At 38.4% G+C, this 22,073-nt stretch overlaps 1 protein-coding gene across 8 annotated transcripts in view; it reads left to right on the top strand.

The window, feature by feature from the left end:
* The window catches only part of MAGI2 (membrane associated guanylate kinase, WW and PDZ domain containing 2), a 1,098,541-nt gene that overhangs the window by 898,575 nt on the left and 177,893 nt on the right, over window positions 1-22,073 (top strand). For all 8 annotated transcript variants that reach the window (XM_084897036.1, XM_084897035.1, XM_084897034.1 and 5 more), the window contains one exon: window positions 2,569-3,207. In XM_084897036.1, coding sequence (XP_084753162.1) covers window positions 2,569-3,207 — 639 coding nt within the window. The remainder of the gene's footprint in view (window positions 1-2,568; window positions 3,208-22,073) is intronic.

The following is a 22,073-nucleotide window of genomic DNA, read 5'->3' as shown; positions in this document are numbered from 1 at the left end:
AGTAAAGTTGAGGCTAGCACCAATTTTTCTAATGACATCCCTTTTGTGCTCTTAAGCCCAGACTGTCCCAGGAGTTGACATGGCACCATCGGGTGACATATACCAGGTGGCTCATATTTTTATGTCACACCATGTAAATGACATTCATCCAGCACAGTCTATAAATATCCTCCCCAATCAGTTCTATCTGAACAAGCAAATGTTTGCTTACATCCCCACCTACAACAATTTTGGCATGACGCATGTCTAGGCAGCTACATATTTTTTAAAGTGAGCAGTTGAATGCGGTCAAGTTGTTAGATAGTTTTAACTCTGATAATGGACCACTCATCTTTTACATTCAGAAATCTGTGTAGCTCCACAAAGAGATCGTTGTAAGGCTCTTTATCACTCGCTTGCTTGATGACTTGAAAAATTGCACCAAGTGGAAACTATCCACAAATTATGAAAGGCAGTCTTATTCGAACCACAAGTAGTTCGCTCATTCTGTTTCTAAATAGCAAGATCTCATTAAACTCAAAAATAGGTAACACTAATCACTATAATTCAAATAACTATTCTTTAGACCTGGCAGGGAACCTTGAGAACTTTGAACGTTACCTTAATCCCACCCCCACCCCCCACTCCCCATGAATTTCTGGCATAGCAGAGGGAAGAATAAAGCCTGCTTGGGGATTAGGAATTTATTAACAGTGATTAAAGTGAGGGAGAACCTTAGAGGAAAGTGTCATTTGTTACCTTCCTGCCTTTGATTTGCCCACTCAGAAACCGATACTCATCCTTGATTATAACTATGGTGGGAATATCTTGGTGGGACTCTCCTGATTTTATAGAAGCAAATAACCAAGGACAGATAGTGATGATTGAAATAGCAGTCCTTTGCATAACAATTTATAGTTTACAAACCCTTTCACCAGTATGATCTCATTTGTTATTTCCCTTAGATCAGTCAGTTGTCATTATTATTGTTCCTCATTACTTCTGAAGGACCCGAGTCACAGAGGATTTAAGTTAGTTTTGAAAGTCACACAGCTAGTAAGTGTGGAGCTGGTAATCAGACCAAAGGCCTTTGACCCCCTAACCCATGTAATGTCTACCACACCATGAAGATGTAGAATGGAGATTGACAGAAAACAACAAAAATCTATCCAAATAGAAAAAATGGAGAAATGAGATGTAATACAAAGAAAACCCAAGTGAACAATAAAAACATATGAATAGCTGCTCGCCCTCACTAGCAATGTGGAGATGCAAATTAAAACCATGGAAAAGTACTATTTGTTTGAATATATTTTATAATGAGCAATTTACATTTGGGGCATTTTTTATATCATAAGTTATCTTTTTTTAAATATATTTTATTGATTTTTTTATAGAGAGGAATGGAGAGAGATAGAGAGCTAGAAACATCGATGAGAGAGGAACATCGACCAGCTGCCTCTTGCACACCCCCTACTGGGGATGTGCCCGCAACCAACGTACATGCCCCTTACCAGAATCGAACCTGGGACCTTTCAGTCCGAAGCTCTACCACTGAGCCAAACTGGTTTCGGCTCATAAGTTATCTTGTAACCAGTGAACTACTGTAATTCTGTGTTAATTCATTGGGAGAGAGAACAAATGCCTTTTTTGAGAAGATCTACAGAAATATCAACATTGTAAGAGGAAAGAATGAGTCTAGGGCAGCTCCCTGTTTGAAAGCCAGAGTTCCAAATGCCTTCATCCTATTTTTAACAACAATAGCATTAATAATGGTCCACCTTTATTGTGTGCTCACAATGTATCAGGCACTGGACTAGGCACTTTTTCAGCATCATCTCATTTCCTCCTCACAACAACTTTACCAATCAGGAACTGTGGCTGAAGCAGGTAAGTCATTTGCCCAATGTTACATATCTGCTAAGTAGTAGAGCCAGGATATGGACCCAGATCCCTGATTCCAATAGCTGTGCTCTTAACCTATACTCAGGTATGCCTGAAATCTTTGCAATTACACCTTGCTCTAGATAATATATATATATATATATATATATATATATATATATATATATATATATATATGAATGGGCAAAGTATTTTCCTCTTCTATAAAAAATAAAAAAGGTAGCTGACTCAGGCAAGTGATAGCAAAAATAAAACCATGTACTGGGACTTCAAAGTTTTCATCCAAAACCTATGCCTACAACTTCTCAATAGTTTGAAAATTTTATCAACTAAAATACAGTGAAGATGAAAAAGAAGCATAGACTGACTGCTTCTTCAAGGTACAAATTCTTTCCAACTTTTCTTTTTGACAGTCTCTTTCTGAATATGAAGTTGTTTCGGAACTTCAAAAACAACCATATAGCTTTTTTTTTTTTTTTCAGCATTTGATCAGTACACGTGTTGGCAGACCTGTTGCAATCTTGAGTCACCTGCAGTAAATTTAAATGCTATCCTAGTGGATTTCCTCACTGCTTACGGAGAAACAGCACCACTCTCACTAGCCTCATCAATAATCCCACTTCCCTGTGCCGCCATTCATTGGATTTACCTCACTTTGTCCGTCTCTCTCTTTTTTCCTTGCAGGTGATGTCATTGTCTATATTAATGAAGTGTGTGTCCTCGGACACACGCACGCGGATGTAGTCAAGCTTTTCCAGTCGGTTCCCATCGGTCAGAGTGTCAGCCTGGTGTTGTGTCGTGGCTACCCTTTGCCCTTTGATCCTGAAGACCCTGCCAACAGCCTGGTGCCACCCCTTGCAATCATGGAGAGGCCGCCTCCAGTGATGGTCAACGGGAGGCATAACTATGAAACGTATTTGGAGTACATTTCTCGGACCTCACAGTCGGTTCCGGACATCACAGATCGGCCGCCTCATTCTTTGCACTCGATGCCAGCAGATGGCCAACTAGATGGCACGTATCCACCTCCTGTCCACGATGACAATGTGTCCATGGCCTCCTCGGGGGCCACCCAGGCTGAACTCATGACCTTAACCATTGTGAAAGGTGCCCAGGGCTTCGGCTTCACCATTGCCGACAGCCCTACCGGACAGCGGGTGAAACAAATACTGGACATTCAGGGATGCCCTGGCCTGTGTGAAGGCGACCTCATTGTGGAGATCAACCAGCAGAACGTCCAGAGCCTGAGCCATACGGAAGTAGTGGATATACTTAAGGACTGTCCCATGGGAAGCGAGACCTCTTTGATTATCCATCGAGGAGGTAAGATCAAACTGGCTGGCGCGGCAATTACATATGCAGCAAGATAGTCAGGCCTTCCCAAACATACTGCCAAAGGGGGAGTTTCTCTGGAGCTGAATGAAATCATACTTTTAAAAATCAAGGTAAAAAAGAGTAACAGGAAAACATGAGTTTAGGAAGCTGTGTGTGTGGTTTTTGTTTTTTTTAATTTTTGAGAATATATATTTCCCTATTTTATATTAAACAGAACAAAAATAGTGCTTTCAGTCTTACAAATGTATAGCGCTGTGAACTTGGAAGGTAAACATTGAATCCCTAAGTATAAGTGGATTATTATAGTCCACACATTTGTTAATGCATCGGTTGTAGAGACCTCAAACTGGTTTTCCCATTGATTTAATTAAAAAAAAAAAAAACTGATTTTTTCCAGTGGAACCAATGCTCTGATTTGCACTTAGGATTTCAATCCCTTCCAAGCCCTTGTATAGTCTTGGTAATCCCCATAAAGACACCGGGATCTGTGTCTCTGTAGAAAAATCTTTCTGAGTTATGAGCAATGCTGTTCATACTTCCTCCACTGCTATAGGGAAGGATGAAGCATATGTTATCACTGCTCCCGCAGTAATTACACATAGTGCCTTCCAGCTCCTGAGGAGGGAATTACGGAGCAGGGTTAGGGCTGCAGTGCCAGGCTGCCTATTCTAGGTGACAATGTTTGGAAGTGGGAGCAGTGAGGAGCCCTGAACTCTGGATGTTTTTCTCTTCTACTTTGTGGGGAAGGGATGGGCTAAACATATCTCTACTACTTTGTTCTTGATTATCCACAAAACAAGGGAGAGAAAGAAAAAGAGGCAACAGAGAGAGAGGATACTTGAAAACAGTATAAGTGAAAGCGGTCAGGGTAAGGCCTCGTTTTCCACGTAACCAGATGTCTTGTCTGTTATGGAGGGATAATCCTACGGTAGTGTGTTTAGTATTGGATGGTCCACAATAGGTGCTCATTAAACGTCTGTTGATTCTAAATTAGCACTGAAGCTGGCACGGCTGGGTCAGAAGGAGCAGTACTGTGAGGAGCTCATGCGTGAAGAACACGCGTGTGGCAAACATATGCGATTGCCTAGTCAAAGCACTAAAAACTGCACGAAAGCCCTGGCAGTTTGAGATGCAAATGAAGTCGGCCAAGCAGAAAGAAGCGCCTTTTATGATTTATTTGGCCTTCTCTGCAGGTGTTTCCCCCTCAAGGAAGCTTTTACCTTGTTGCTCCCTTGTGTGAAAAGGGACACGGAGTCCGGAGCAACTGTGAGCAACACTATGCAAAGTATTGCGCTCCTATATTTAAAAAGAAAAATAATCTGCTAGCTGAACTATCCTACATATTAAATTTTACCTTCTTAAGACATTATCACAAAATAACTCTTCATAATTAGTTAAATATTGACAGTGTGTTTTCATTTCTCTCATCACTCATTAAGAGTAAGTAAAACAAATATTTTTTAATTTAATAGTCATATCTTCATAATATGCAATTGAAAATCGAATCTTTGTAACAGGTTCTGGATATTAAAAAGTGTAACTGAAAGTCGATATGCAGCATACAGGTTCTGGATATCAAAAAGTGTAACTGAAAGTCGATATGCAGCATACACTGTGTGATTCATAGAAAAAAAAGTTTGGAAACTTTTTATACATAATGACTTTTTTAAAGGCGTGGATAATAGAAAAACTGCATTTTGAAATTGTTTATATCTATTTATAAACTGTGTATAAGGAGTAAATTTTGCTAAAATAATATGGTTGTGTAATAGTCACCATAATCCTTAGATCATCCATCACCTCCATTTCATCTAGTCCCATATTATCTCGAATACTAGAGGTCTGGTGCACTACATTCATGCTCTTTGGGGCAAGGGGAGGCCTCAGCCCAGTCTGTGCCCTCTCACAGTCCAGGTCCCCTCACTCCTTACTGCCTAACTGCTCGCTACTCCCTAGAGCTGCCACTAAGGCGGGAGAGGCTCCCACCACCACCATCAGATGTGAGCCTGGCTTATGGCTGAGAGGTGCTCCCCCTGTGGGAAAGCACTGACCACCAGGGGGCAGCTCCTGCATTGAGCGTCTGCCCCTGGTGGTCAGTGAGCATCACAGCAACCAATCATTCCACCGTTCAGTCAATTTGCATATTAGGCTTTTCTTATATAGGATGCTTTCTGAACAGTTTTGTCTTCCTACATTTTTTTATATAAATGAAATCATACAGTATGAAGTCTTTATTTTTATTGTTGACAGTATTACAGAAGTCCCCCATTTTCCCCCTCCTTATCCCCTTCCCCAGGCCTTCCCCAACCTATTTTCTGTGTCCATGGGCATATATGTTGTTTGGTTAATCTCTTCCCATCCCCTCCACGCACCTCCCCTCTGAGCTCTGTCATTCTTTTCTATGCATCCATGGCTCTGGACCAATTTTTTCATCAATTTATTTTGTTTATTGGATTTCACATACAAGTTAGATCATATGATATTTGTCTTTCTCTAACTGGCTTATTTCATGCAGCACAATATCCGTCCATGCTGTCACAAAGGGTAAGAGATCCTTCATTTTTATAGCTGCATAGTATTTCATTGTGTAAATGTGCCACAACTTCTTAATCCACTCATCTGCTGATGAGCACTTGTGTTGTTTCCAGATCTTAGCTATTGTAAATAATGCTGCTATGAACATGGGGTGCATGTATTCTTTCTGATTGGTGTTTCAGTTTTCTTAGGGTATACTTCCAGAAGTGGGATTGCTATATGTAGTTTTTTACTTAGCATAGTGCTGTTAAGATTTACCCATGTTGATGCATTTAGGATTAGTTTATTTCTTTTTATTGCTGGAGTAGTATTCCATTGTATTGATATGCCAATTCATTTAATCCAATTCACCAATAGTGGTTGTTTTCAGTTTAGGGTATTTATGAGTAATGTAGCTATGAACATTTGGATAGAAGTGTTTGTGTGCACATATATTTTCATTTTTTCTGGGTAGATAGCCTAGAAATGGTACTTCTGGGTTAAATGACAAGTATGTATTTAAATTGTTATAAAATTGCCAGATTGTTTTCAAAAATGACCATATCTTTTTACCTATCCACTAGCAATGTATGAAACTTCCAGTTTCTGCCCATTGTTTCCCACACTTGGTATCCACAGTCTCTCTGATTATAGTCATTCTAATGATGATGCTCTTTATGGTCTTAATTTATATTTCTCTAACCTTTTTGTGTGTTTATTAGAATTCATATATCTTCTTTGGTGACATGCCTATTCAACATTTCACCCCTTTGTGAATTTATCAGGAATACAGAATGCCCTAAACAAAGGAATTTGCTCTCTTGTTGCTCTTGTACCACCAAACCTCAAACCCAACCCACCACTCCAGAGCTAGATAATTTTAAAAGTGAATTATATTATACCTTCAGGGAATGATAACTGTAATGCTATTTAAATTATATTAAAGCCGAGAAAGACTAAAAATTACTGATTGCTTTTATAACATCTACTATAACTTCAATAGTAAAGTCTGATAGTGAAAAATAAAACAGAACCTGAAAAAAGAAAAACTTTAGACCAACGTCAAATATTAATGTTGATATAAAATTACAAATAAAATTAGAATAAGGAGAACTTTATTAGCATAATATGGTCTATTTCAAGAATGAAAGGATTGAAAATTATAAATCTCTTAATGCAATTCATTAAAGTGATAAGTCAAAGAAGAAAATAATAATCATGTCCATAGATACCCTTTTTCTGGTTTTTGATAAAATTAATTATACATTTTTTTTACAAAGATTCATAATCAATTAGGAATTGTAGGATATTTACTTAACCTGATAAATATTCATTTTTTTAAAAAAAAGCTAGTATTATACTTAATTATGTAAAATGAGATGGTATAAGCCAGGATTAATACAGAAATTTCTTGACTACTTTTCTATTTTAATAGCTCAAGAAATATACAAATTTATATATAAATAGTTTGTTGGCCAGTGTTCAACCTAGTATGGGATAAGAAATCATTACACTTTCCATCCAAGGAGGCTGGGTTTTTTGTTTGTTTGTTTTTTAAACAAGGTGGGGTTTTTAGTATTATATGTTTGTTTAATTGATTTTAGAGGAAGGAGAGCGGAAAAGAGGAAGGGAGAGAGAGAGAGAGACATTAATCAGTTGCCTCCTGCTTGTGTCCTAACCAGGGGTTAAACCTGAAACCTGGGTATGTGCCCTGACCAGAATCGAACCCGCCACCTCTTGGTGTATGGGAGGGCGCTCCAACCAACTGAGCCACACTGGCCAGGGCAAGGAGTCTGTTTGATGTCTGGAACAAAGCAACTTCAGAGTAATTACTATAATTAATCCTTGTCAGGTATTCTGCTCTTATTTATATAAAAATGTAACAAAGCCCCCTATTTATTTGAGAACCTTCGATAAATTATTGTTGATCGATATTTTAAATTTTTTTATGTTACTAGAAAACATGATCTTAAAAGTTTTCACTAGATCAGAATATTTCTTTCTTATATTGACAATATAATAAGTTGGTATCAATAATGCACATCTCTTTCTTTTACACTCAAGGAAAATTTAAAGTATTTGAGAGGCAACATAAACTACACCAGAGCTATGTTTGAGGGCAAAGCATAAAGTATGGGCACAGAGAATTGTGTCTATGTAGAAAATTCTGCTTTAAATTTCCAAAAAACATATTATCAGACAAAAACATTATATCACAAGTTTTAAATTGCAAGGAAGATATTAAAAGGAAATATATGAGAAGCATTGATTTTTTTTATAATGCTGATATTTTTTTCTTAAAGCATATTTGTTTTAAAATAGTTTCAGCCCTGCCCAGGTAGCTCAGTTAGTTAAAGCATCCTGATATGCCAAGGTTGTGGTTTTGATCTAGGTCAGGAAATAAACAAGGATCAATCAATGAATGTATAAATATATGGGACAACAAATCAATGTCTCTATCTCTCTCTCTCTCTTTCTCTCTTTTTCTCTCTCTCTCTCCTCTCCTCTCTAAAATCAACCAATACAATAAATAGTTTTAAATTCGCATAAGAATAATGAATATAGTACACAGAACACCATATACCATTTACCTGCATTGCTATTAGCATTTTGCTCCATTTGCTTAATAGTGTATATGCATGTGTGTGTTTGTATGTTTGTGTGTGTGTGTTTCTGAACCATTTAAGGCTAAGTTGCACATGTCATGCCACTTTACTCCAAATATTTTAGTATTTCTTTTTTGAAACTACTTGTTTGGAGAAATATGTAAGCAACCAGTTGGTTAAAGTTATAAACAATACTTTAAAAGGACTTTGAATTTTAAAACTAACATTACCACACAACAAAAGCCTTAAGAAATCATCAAAAGATATTTTAGCTTAAAAAATATTTATCAAGATCTTATACAGGAATATTTTTAAGAGAGAAAGAAGCACTGGTTCTGTGAAATGAGAGATTAGGTGGGAGTCCAAATGAATAGCCCATAATCGATATTATGTAATCTGATTTCAGCATCACTTCCTCCACATTTCATAGCCAGGATTATAGGTCTTATAAATCATAAAAGTCTGAAAAATGTGGTATTGCTGAGTGCTCAGGAATAGAGAATGGTTGGGGTCACAAATGTAGTAGATACTCTACCCTGGATATGTCTTATATGACTACTGATTATGTCAAAGCATGAGATGAAATCTTTTTATAATGACATTGTAATGTGATTTATTTTAGGTTTTTTCGGTATACTTAAATCATTAGTATACATTTTAAAATTCAAACGGTCTCCTCACATTTCACTTCTCAACCCTACTTTCATAGATAAAGAAACTTAGACTGCCTAGCTGGTTTGGTTTAGTGGATAGAACATAAGTTTGTGGATTGAAGGGTCCCAAGTTCAATTTCAGTCAAGCATACATGCCTGGGTTGCCAGCTTTATCCCCAATAGGGGAAGTGCAGGAGGCAGCCAATATCACTGATATTTCTCTCTCTCTCTCTCTCTCTCTCTCTCTCTCTCTCTCTCTCTCTCTCTCTCTCTCTCTCTCTCCTTCTCTCTCTCCCCCTTCCTCCCTCCCTCTCTGAAATTAATAAAACAGTATTTTTAAAAAAATAAAATAAAAGATGCCGAAACCGGTTTGGCTCAGTGGATAGAGCGGCGCCCTGCGGACTGAAAGGTCCCAGGTTCAATTCTGGTCAAGGGCATGTACCTTGGTTGTGGGCACATCCCCAGTAGGGGGTGTGCAAGAGGCAGCTGATTAATGTTTCTCTCTCATCAATGTTTCTAACTCTTTATCCCTCTCTCTTCCTCTCTGTAAAAAATCAATAAAAATATAAATAAATAAATAAATAAATAAACTTAGACTCAGACAGAGTTAAGTAATTGGTCCAAGTTCGATGAATATTTGTCTTGGCACATAGGAAGGCAATGTACGGTTTCACATATATTAAAAATAGGAATAAATATTAATGATAAGGTAACCCCCCCTAAGTATGGAAAATGTCACTGATTTCACATGACAAAAGGGAAAATTATTGCATGGTGACCCTTAAGGTGAGAGAGACGGAATACTGAAAATAGGTGTGCAGCCGTAGTCTCATTATTCAAAAGTAGCAAAAACAGAACTGAAATATATTTCTTCTGACTGTAATATCAGTGAGTTTCACATTATGTCAAAAGCTTTGTTGGCTTCTGCCTGGACAAACAGAATTTATTCCTCCATTCTCCTTCACTTAATAAGTGTTTCTTGGGGATCTACTGTGCTCGGCACTGCTGTAGGTGCTGCAAGTATCGCAGCAGTCAAAACAAAGTCCTGCCTCCAGAAGCTTATCTTCTAGTAGGAAATTAGGTAATGAACAAAGAAACACATCTTCGAGCTGAGAATGAAGGGAGCTGAGAAACTGCGTAAAAGAAAGGAGAATGATGGGCATGGAAGATAGTTCTCTTACAAAAAGAGTAGTTAGGAAAGACATCTGTGTAGAGATCTAAAGAAAGTAAGGGAGCAAGCAGTGTGGGAATCCAGGGAATAGTACTGTAGGCAAAGGGAAGGGCCCAGGGGGACTGTGCTTAATGTAGTTGAGTAACAGCAAGGAGTGCCTGTGGCTGAGACTGAGTGGAGAAGAGACGGAATGGTAAATGGGTCAGAGAGATGGAGAGATTATCAGGGCTGTTGGGAGGCAGGTAATGTAGAGTCCTATATAGCCAGGGGCCACAGGAAGGACTTTATATTTTATTTTTGAATGAAATGGGAAGCTTGTGGGGTTTTTAAATATGGGAATGATGTGATTGAACATTTTGAAAGTCTTACAGTGGCTGCTGTGTGGAGAATAATCTCATAGCAGGCACATCTGGAAATAGGCAGACAAATAAGTGGGCTTTCATAGCAATCCAAATAAAAGATGAAGAGAGATTGGAGAAGGATGGTAGAAGCAGAGGCAGCAGGAAATGAATTCTGAATATATTTCAAAAGAATATTTTTAAGACTTGCTGAGGATGGGCTGTGGGGTGTAAGAGAAAGAGAGGAATCCCAAAATGCAGTTTTTGAGCTAAACAAAGAGTGACCATTTACTGATATGATGAATGTGATGGATGCAAACAGCCATGGGTGCTTCAGGTTGGAATCAAGATTCCAGGTTAGGACATGTAAAGCTTGAGATACCTTTTAGTTATCCAAGTGGAGATGGCTGGCATGTGGGTGGGATGTAAGGCTAGAGACTGAAGGAGAACACGTAAGGAGTGAGTATAAATAAAGAAGGGGAACATTCTAAGGACTGAAACCCTCCAGTTTTATAGGTCAGGAAGAGTGACCAGCAAAAGACTAAAAAGCATGACTTGTGAGGAAGGAGGAGAAACAAGAAGAGGGATAATTAGTGGCTTTATGGAGGGAAATATTTCAAAATGGAAGTGATTGGCTGTGTCATGTACTAAGGAAGAGAGGACTGGAAATTTCACATTGGATTTGGCAGCAGAATCATATATTTTGAGTTAATGTTGTCAAGTTAGTTCAAAATAACTCAGTTTTTAAAATTTGACTAACTAATTGGGGACAAGTCAACATCTGTGTTTTGGTCACTTGAAAACAAAGCTTCTTTTATATGTTGATCAGTAGCATGCATTTACTGGCATGTGCTATGATTTCATACATATTCTGAAGGGGCAAAGTGCCATCCTTCTCCTTTCGTTAATTCCCGTAGAGACAAGTGATTTTTTTTTCAACTCTTTTTAAAAAAAATATATATTTTATTGATTTATTCACAGAGAAGAAGAGAGAGGGATAGAGAGCTAGAAACATCGATGAGAGAGAATCATCGATCAGCTGCCTCCTGCACACCCCCCACTGGGGATGTGCCCGCAACCAGGTACATGCCCTTGCCCGGAATCGAACCCGGGACCCTTCAGTCCACGGGCCGACGCTCTATCCACTGAGCCAAACCAGTCCCAGCTCAACTCTTTATTATAAAGTTCAAGTAGCATACAAATTAAAAATTTTATAGTGAATGTTCTCTTTAATCCAAAGAATACCCCCTTCGCCCCACCCCCCCACACATCAACTAAATAGTCAGGTTGATACTAGAATAGAAATTATTTTATTTAAAAAATATATCTGTTGGCCATTTCTAAGAATAAATGGAAGAATGGACAGAAACAGCGATTATAGATGGTAAATCCAATATACATGTAACAAGATTTAGCTGTTAATTGTCTATTTGGTATTAACCTTGTTTTTACCCCATTTTCTAATTTGAGGACACCTTAGGTGCAAAGAAGGGACATGTTATCATTTACATCCCCACAGTCACCAGTATAAATATAAATAATTGCTCTAATGGAGATAAACAGGAGTGCCAACACAGCGAAACTACTGTTTTTCTAAATACTAGTAAATTTCCCTCAAGAACAAGGACTCTATTTTATTTCCCACTTTTCCTCAGAGGTTGGCATGCATGCTCGTTAAATTATGTTGTTGTGTTATGACATTCGGGAAGGAGGGGAGTCACACAAAAGAATCAGAAAGGTGTATGTGTGACACAAAGGATACAACTGAGTGTTCAAAAATGAGCAAAACGATGTTTCTACTGATTTTCTTCTGCCTAGGCCAGGAGTCGGCAACCTGCGGCTCCGGAGCCGCATGCGGCTCTTTTGAACCTTTGCTGCGGCCCCCAGCAGGTCCGACACTAGCAGGGCAGATAGCAGGGCGGGGCGGGGAGCTGTATCACTTATGTCGCAATGGTTTTGCGGCTCCGAGGTGTTTTTTTTTCCCTTCGAAAACGGGTCCAAGTGGCTCTTTATGTCTTAAAGGTTGCCGACCCCTGGCCTAGGCTTTCAAACCTTAGCATCCTTCCTTTCTGTTTGGTCATGTACCAAATATTTGCCTAAGTTGCATCTTCCTTTTTGTTCATTGTGCCAGGTGCCATTCTAATACGGAGGCATCAGTGAACAAAGTATGTCCTTGCTCTAATGGAGCTTACTTTTAATCTAATGGGTAATAACAGCTTAACCCTGTAAATTAATCTACTAAATGTGCTTGTTATATGGCTGTAAAACCTGCTATACAACAGTGTCCTCACTTAGGAAAAACATAGAGGCTTTGACAAAAAAACTCCCTTACTAGAATCAGCACACCGAGTTTCTGGTACATCACTGCTAATTCACATGGCTGTTTTGAGCATGTCACTTAAGTTCCCTGGCCACCAGCTCCCCATTTATAAATTAAAAATAATCTGCAATGTTCATATCTACGGTTCTTAATGTTTCTGAATTATGGGCTTATTACTTTGTAATTGAGCATTCATTAGTTGGAGGCCCCAGGAGAAAGGGGGTCTGTAAATAAATTTCTTGCCCCCTCCTCATCTACAGCGGTAATTTTCTTGAACTCACAGCCCAAAAGTTTATTAGCCTCAAGCAAAATTTGTCAGTAGCAAAATTTGAGATGTTAAGAAATGTCAGAGAGAAGAAGGAAAGAAGCAATGATGCTTCTAGCCAGCAATGTTGGAGCTACAGGCAGATGACCAGGTTTACATTACATAAAATATGTTCCAGCAACCCATGCAAATTATTTTTATGTGGTGGGGGAAAATCTGAGTGTCTTTTAATTGACTTTTTTTTAAAAAAAGTTATAAACTCAAATCTTAAAATGACCAATGGATGATATATTTACCAAGTACTGTAAGTTTCAAGACACCCAGGTTCTATAAATGTTAAACTATAAGTAGCCAAAAAATAAGTCACATTCCTCACTATTTGCCACTATCGTGTAATAAATTTTATTTAAGAAATTATGCTGGTCATATAAAAAATGTTGTCTGCTGTAAAGTGCTAGGGGCTTATGGACAAGAGCAGAAAGTCAAGTGGACTGAGTGCAGTTAACACCAAATAGTAAACTAAGGAAACTGCCGTGAAGCTTCTGAATCACAGCCCCTGCACGGGTGCCCTTATTTGCTGAATAAATGGATGAAATCACCCACAGCATTATCCTCCTATAAGACACTACAAAGTCGTGTTCATTTTTTCATATTGCAGAATGCAAAACCATACACTTTTAATGAATGTGTATTCTATCAAAACTGCAATGAAAATAATTAGTTATCATACCATATTAATCTAAGTTATGATACTTGCCCTAAAAAGTAAAGAAAATGTATTGTCTTGCCTCTCCTCCAAATGAATATTATTTCACAATATGTGGTACATTTGTGGAGGATTTTGCAGTGCATCAGATAATTCAGTTTTACATTTCCAGGAGAGTCTGCTTTAATGAGCATTATAATGCATTTCGGTGGAGAAACAGTTTTATGTTGCGAAACATCTTCTACTGGTAGATTGGAAAAAGTTGCACCAAAATGATACTTCCACTTAAATTTGGAATAAAATTTAGTGAGGAAGCATAGATGAATCCAATTTAGTTATATTGTTATAAATTTGGGATGAATATTACATTTTAGCTATTTGTTTTTTTCCTATGTTAAAAAACAACCGCATATGCCAGCAATTGAATGTGAGTTTGGGAGCCTGCTAAATCCTACATACAATATCTTGTCAGTTGCCTTGTAAATCCCCAATCCTATATAAAGAAAATTAAAAATGTTATCAAATCTATAATAATAAAAGCATAATATGTTAATTAGACTGGACTCCTTCTAATTCAAGGGAAGCCCAGGTCCCAGGTGTCAGAGGGAAGCTGGTGCCAGGAAGGACTGCTCTTGCATGAATTTTGTGCATTGAGCCTCTAGTGGATAATAATGACCATTAAAATGCATTCATTAAATCCACACTTTGCTGAAGCTAATCCAATATCTATTATCCCTAGTGCTTATAGATAAGTTCCTCTCCCTCATGCCTCAGAAATAAGCTGGTATCAAGACTGATCCTTTATTCTTTCCCTCTATATTCAAAGGAAAACTTATAAGTACTCTGTTCAAAAACATCAACTTCACCTTGCTCTGAAAGGAAGCCACCCCTGCACACTCATAGAATGGATTACCAAGATCCTCTTTATCATGGGAACTATTCTTTTTCTTTACGCACCTTACCCTTAGCCTATAAACCTGCTGGAATTTATCTTAAACCTTAGGAATCTTTCCTTGGTTCTGTATTACCCTCCAGCCATGGCTCTTTCTCTTTTCTTTCATTCTCAGACAACTTTCTTGAAATATCGTATATGTCCCTACACAAATCCCACCTAATTCCTTAAATCACTGAAGACTGTTACTCTTGAGGAAGGGGATGTATTTAACATCTGTGCTTTCTTGCCTGCCTGCATCTCTCAAGCAGTGGGCTCTCTAGTTTCTGAGAATAATCTCTCTGATGTTAAAATAGCTTCCTATTTGTCAAATGAATGCTTCTCTTTTCTTCTAGAATCTCTCGTCCCTTGGCTTCTAGGACACCAGTCTCCTATAGTCTTCCAGTGCTCCTTTAATGAATTGTATTCCTTTGTTCATTCCACAGACATTGAGATTTACCAGATATTAACCTGGTTATAACTCTACTAGGTTATAACTTCATTGGGAGCAGACCTAAACCACAATCTGGCCTCCCTTTGTGGGAGGTGACTGGGCTGATCAGGGGAAGGCACTAACCACATCACCCCGCTGCTGCAGCCACTGCCAGTCACTGTGCCAGTCACTGCAGCCACCAAGGTATTATCATCAACACAGACTCCAGTCCCTTCACCATGAAAAAATGACAACTTTCTTTAATCATTTTCAAGGTGTGTCTTTCATAGGATATGACATTTCTTTCTTTATTTTTCTTTTTATCCTCACCTGAGGACATGTTTCCATTGATTTTTTTGTCCCTTCCCTCCGATCACAGGCTCTGCCTTCGCCCAAGCCTAAAGCCTCCACCCGATGGCCATCTAGGAGTGACCTGGGTGCCAAGGAGGTTCCTGGGATCCAAATACGTATGCAAATTAACCACCATCTTTACTGGGTTAATTTGCATACACACTCTGATTGGCTGTGGGCATACTGGAGGTATGGTCAATTTACATGTTTCTCTGGTATTAGGTAAGATAGGCTCACCACCACTACGATGGCCACCCACACAGACTTGTCCATTTTTAAGGTTTTATTTCCCTTCTTAAAACCGCTGTGCTTCTCCAAGGCCTCTAGAGAACCAAGACTAACTCCTTATCTCACATTCTTCACTCCACAAATATTCCTTGATCATCTACCATGTTTCAGACACCATATGAAGTTATATGATACAGCAGTGAACAAAACGGATTAAAAATCTCTGCCTTCATGGAACTTATACTCTCCTAGCAACAAACAACTCTTGTTTTATACCTCATTGTCATAGCAAATTATTTTTCCTATGTAAAAAATCTCTTCTCTTCCATATTTTTTTTTGCAAACTCTTGTTTCCCCTTGAGAATTTAGGTCAGATGTTACTTCTTCCAGTTAAGATCTCCCAGCACCCCACATTTTCCCATGAAGCTCTACAAAAACTCCTGTCATTTCTTCAGGCCAAGATTTTCTAAGTGATAACATTGGTGTTTCTATTTTCCTCCTTTAAAATTTATCAAGGGAATACCAAAGTTGCTTGGCCCTTTAATAAACTTTAAATGGATCAAATGATCTCTGATTGTTAAGAGTTTATGCAACCATGTTCTTGTACGGTTGAGAGAAAAATGTATTGTTCCAAACAGCATTGCTCACATATATTGTGAAAAATGAATAAATTTAGTTTTCTGTTCTTATGTATTAAAGCTATGCTATTTGCCTAATTATAATACAGTTCTGAAAATGAATACAAATCCATCAACACAATGACACTTTGCTTTTAACTTCTATTCATCCATAAGCTAAGAACCACCCTTTAACAGAATATACAAGCAAGATTACATTACTTCTACATCTGTATCTCTTAGTGTTTAGCAAGGAGTATTCACCCATTTCCTCTTGTCAAAAAAGCCTATTGAGTTCACGAGTCTGCTTGCCAATTCTGTTTAAAGCTATGTGCTTTCAACAATATACCTAAAAAATATGTTGTTTTTCCCTTTTTCTCTACTATGTGGATTTTATTTGTGGGACATCTCCCAACAGTGGTTCCTGACTGAAGTCTGTCTCATCCTCCCCTACTCCAAAGGGTATTATTAACTGAACATGGTCATTTTCAAGTTATACTATTTTAAAAAGACCTCAAGATCAGAATTTGAAATAAAACTTTTTAAGTTTTATTCATAACAACTGCATTGCAGGCTCAAAGGTGGCGAACGCTTATTAGTCAATAGGTGGACTTTTACCACACAGTGGCTCTCAACAGAAGCCAAATTACAGGCTTTCCTCAAGATAGGTTTGTTTATTCCTTTGGAAAATTGCTCTGTGTTCAACAAAGGGGAAAAGATCGGAGAAAGGAGACATGTTGATTCCTTCAGGGGAGCAGAGGGAAGGAAGACTTTGTTGTTATAAGTTAGCAAACTCGAGGAAGGCTATTTGAAGAGAGTGCCAATAATATACAGTGGAACAAGTCATCATATTTGTCCAGGAAATCTTTATGGATACATAAAAGTGTCACAGTGCCCGTCTGGTGGAATAAAACATTAGGCATCTGTTCTTAGTTGTTATTTAACTTCAAGAGTGCATGACCTGAATTTCTGTTTGTTATTAAGGCTGCTTTTCTTCATCAGTTGTCATAACAACTAGGTTCTTAACTGGCATGTAGTGCCCAGGGGCCAGGTATGACAAAACATCCTGTTTTGAGGGACAGGCACCATGTCCAAAATAGTCCCATCCAAAACTTCCAAGTTGTGTCGTCATTGAGAAGTACTGTGACTCCCATAACCAGAGGTCAGCTCTGCACTTCTTGCCCTGGTTTCTTTCCTCTCTGCTCCTGGCAAAGCTTGCTGCGTTCTCAGGTAACCTGACACCAGCCCCTGGCTCCTCAAGGCGTGGTGGGGGATCTGGTCATGTTGCATCCCACCTCAGCCCTGCTGAATCATAATTTGCAATTTAACAACATCTCCCAGGTAGTCCATATTCAAATGAAAGCTTGCCTATTCAAACATGCAGTTTGGTCTGTGGAATGGTTGATCCTGGCCTAGTGACAGAATCTCCTAATTTAATAGAAGAGATTTACACCAAGTTAATAAAGACCTCCCCTAAGGTGTCTAAGAAAGTTCACTTCAGCAAAGGACTCTAAACTGCAGGAATTTATGAAAATCAGTTAATGACCCTTTAGAGGCCTGTGTCTTAACACACTGAAAAACTGCCTGGAGGAGGCACAGAAGGAAACAGTGAGCAAGTCAACTTCTGAGCCAGCCAGGCACCAGTAGGGAAAGTCTTGCTTCTGTGGTTTTCACAGAAACCAAAAGGTGCCCAGAATCTGAGTTCCTGATCCAGAGAAGGGATCAGGGGTCTCCTAATTGTTCCTCCTATTTTCTTTTAACCTCAGAAGAATGAGTTACCCAAGCTGCCGCTGAAAGTCTCAGTGAATAAGGAGATCCTTTTTAAATTTTTTGCTTGAGAGCCTAGATTTTAAATTTTTTTCCTTCAGAAATTTGGAAAATTATATATTAAAAACAGCCATCATGCTCAGTGATTGAGTGTCGACCTATGAACCAGGAGGTCACAGTTCAATTCCTGGTCAGGGCACATGCCCAAGTTGCGGCTTGACCCTAATAGGGGACATGCAAGAGACAGCCGATCAATAATTCTTTCTCATCATTGATATTTCTATCTCTGTCTCACTCTTCCTTCTTCTCTGAAATCAATATATATATCTATCAATTTATATCAATCAATATATGTATCAGCCATCAGAGTGACAAATGGAAAATGTGTACTTCAGTTCCACATCTGTAATATAAAAGTTGTAAATAAATTGCATATTTGTTCAAAAGTACTAGCAAAAGAAACTGTAAAAATCTATATCCACTTCTTATAAAAGGCCTAAACATTATTTTTAACAGAGAAATACAGTCTTGCTCCCAAAGGAAGTGATCATAAATTGTGCTTACCATGCCTGCCCTTTAAAAATATTTCATTAAGCTTTAAAAATGGCTCTATCTAATACACAAAGTTAGACTCAAATTATCATTGTTATATCATAAACATAGCATTGTACTCTAACTCCAAAATATCTGGAAACACTTTAACTCAAAACACTGTTCTCAAGAGTAAGGGAGAACTTATCTGCTCTCCCTCATGAGGCATAAGGAGATGAGCACAATCTTTGGCCTAATTAGTCCCAGTGTTATTCTCCCGAGCCATACTTGAAGACGTGCTTTAACTTGAAAAATTAATAAGAAGAGAAAAAAGGATATGTTAATTCTAATATGTGTGTTCTACTAGCAATTCTTAGGCACATTAAACACAACCATGTTCAAATAATGATTGTCCTGTGGATCCCGGATTCTTATTCACCAAGTATTGATTCCTTGGCCTGGATTGGGTGGGCATCATATGAATTAGTGTCTGGAATCTCAACTTTCACCTGACATCCTTGTCTAATTCTGCCAGAATCCAGGCTCCATCTCTAATGAAGTCTGCAGGGGCCCCTGTTGTTGTCTCCCTCTCTGAGTGGAGGTCTTGTAAGATGGGTTTGTTTATTCCTAAGGAAACTGCTCTGTCATTGCCCCTTTCCATTAGGGACCTGCCTCTTTGGTTCCCAAATAAACATTACCATAAAAGGAAAACCATCCTCTTCCTCCTTTGCAATGGTGATCCAGAGCTGACCATCGCAGGCTCAGTGTCCTAAAAGGACAATGGGGGTGAACTAGCCTAATGCTACCTCAGGCCTCTTTGACGTGAGACCTAGCACCTTTGTCCAGAGTCTACGCACAGCCCAGTGCCTGGTTTCTTCCCCAGCTGGAGTGAAAGAAAACCCTCCAAAGCCTGGTTGATTTTCAATGTGATGGTGTTGGGAGGTAATCTAGGACAGTGGTTAGGAGCACAGTCCCTGAGCTCAAATCTGGATCCTGACTTGACCTGTGTGGTCTTGGACATGTTCCTTAAGATATCCAAAACTCAGTTTCCTCGTCTGTAAGATGTAGTTACTCCTATGTTTTTTGTAAGGATTAAACCAACATAATGTGCTTACCATAGAGCCTGATACAAAAGAGGCACTTAATGAATTTGTGCTCATGTTACATGTTAGAATTGAGCCCATTTGCTCCCCTGGCACACTCCTTTTCTGAGTGCTTGCAAATACTGGGCATGCCTCTGTCTCCACTTTGTGGGACCCCATCCCCCAGTGACCTGCAGGGAATAGGCTGGTGTTTCCCTGGGGACTGCAAGATTGCAGCTTTCTCCTGAAGCTGCCCAGATGACGGACCTGTAATGTCTGGCTTCCCCCTTCGCTCCTTTTCTATTATTAATAGCTAGCTAATTACAATGGTATCACAATGAAATTTCATGCTGAGAAGTAATCAAAGCTAATGTTGAGTCAGTGAAATAGAGACAGATTCTGTAGGGCCTTCCATGCCCAGCAGGAGGGGCAAGGCTTGCGCTGATGGGAAATAAGGAACAAATGGAGATGCTTCAAAGGGAATTATATGATGAACATGTTTTAGGAAAATAACTCTGGCAACAATGTGGAGTTAGATTCAGAAAAAGGGATAAAAAGGAGCTCAGAAGTCTGTTTTTATTTTAAAATGAATATTCAAAGAGTTATACTTTTACAGCCCTTTTTACACCATATGTGTAAGAAAAGAATAGGAGCACCAAAATTGTGCAGAGAGGTGGAAGGCTTAAAAAGAATTCTGCCCTAAACTCCTCCAAAGACCATTTAAACTCTCTTTTTAAAAAGCTGTCCCACAGACTCTCTGTAATCAAACCAAAGTCTGACTTTACAACCCATGCATTTCATCATGCCTTGCCAGGCCCTGCAATTATTGGTATTTGTATCTTCTTTACCGAAGACTCAGTTCTGAGGTCCCACAGCCTTGTTGGGTAAATATTCAGTGAAATTTCTGTTCTGATAAAAGTATCATCCTGATAACTTTTAACTAACAAGAAGCTATTCATATGTTCATAATCCTCACCCAGAAATACACACAGAGACTCATACACACACAAGCTTTTAAAAAATTTCTTTAATCTTGCAGAAAAATGTCGTTACTTCTAAACTTTATAAGGACAGCCATTCAAAGGCAGGCTGTGTTATTACAGAGCGTTTTAAGAGGGGAAGTATAATTTCTGTTGTAGGAAGCATTCATCTAGTCGGAGGCAATTATCCAAATTGGACTTCAGCCAGAAAATCTGAGTTAGGGAAAAAGGTCTCATTTGTTGCCAATGACATCAGACCACTAATAAGCTTGGATGTGAAGTCCCAACTCCGAATTGGTATAAGGCTCAGGTATCAAGGTTAAATGAGGATAACCAATTAATTTATATCTATAACCAATTAATTTGTCCATCATAACAAAGTCTGTGTAAGTTCTTGCTGCCCCCTTCATTCATATATATATATATATATATATATATATATATATATATATATATATAAATTTCTTCCAGTTATTCTCTTTCAAAATGGTCAAAATGCCTGGTGATCAGATAGAAACTCAGCACCTGACAATGTTAGGGGCCACCATTCACCATGACTCCATGTTCTTGACCTGTGGGTGCTACTCTGAGGGTAGCCCATGGACCAGTATCATCCAAGAACTATTGTACCAGAGCTCAAAAACAGACATAATAAATTGAGAATAAGCACTCAAAACTATTATAGCAAACTAACTCAAGTGATTTTATTTCTGTCGAATCAGATAATTATTTAAATGGGACATGTATTTTTAGTTTCTAATATTTTTCTCAAATGTGTTGGCTATTAAATGGATTAGAGATTTGTGTTAAACACACACACACACACACACACACACACACACGCACGCACACATATATACACACAAAAAAAAATCAAAAAAAAAAAACCACACTGGTTTTTGCTAAAGATAATGTAAGAGGCACTGTCTTGTCTTTGACTACTTATCATGTGAATAGTGCTTCCTGGAGTGTGCAGTGTGACTACAAGTGCAAAGAGCTACTGAATTCAAGACCTGCCTTGGCCACTCAAAGAACTGAAAGAAGATTGCAATTTACCTAGCAATATTTTAATCACATGGACAGAAGTGAAATGAACCCTCTCCCAGAATGCTTCATAGATCGAGATGTACAGGAAGAAATTGGTTTCTCTCTGGACAGCCTTCATTTAATGTGGATTTGATATTTTTCCAATTTATTATTATTTTTATTTTTTAATCAAATTTCTTGGGGTGACATTGGTTGAATCGGTGTTACCAATCAATGTTGAGGCTATTTTGCTTTTGGAATCATGCTCTAAAATACCTTTACTTCTAAAACTGGTGCAGAAAGATAAATATTTGAAACTGACACACAGTATGTGC

Source organism: Pipistrellus hanaki (assembly GCF_964339955.1).
Source record: "Pipistrellus hanaki genome assembly, chromosome: 10".
NCBI classification, from domain to species: domain Eukaryota; kingdom Metazoa; phylum Chordata; class Mammalia; order Chiroptera; family Vespertilionidae; genus Pipistrellus; species Pipistrellus hanaki.
This window is presented reverse-complemented; position numbering and strand designations above follow the sequence as displayed.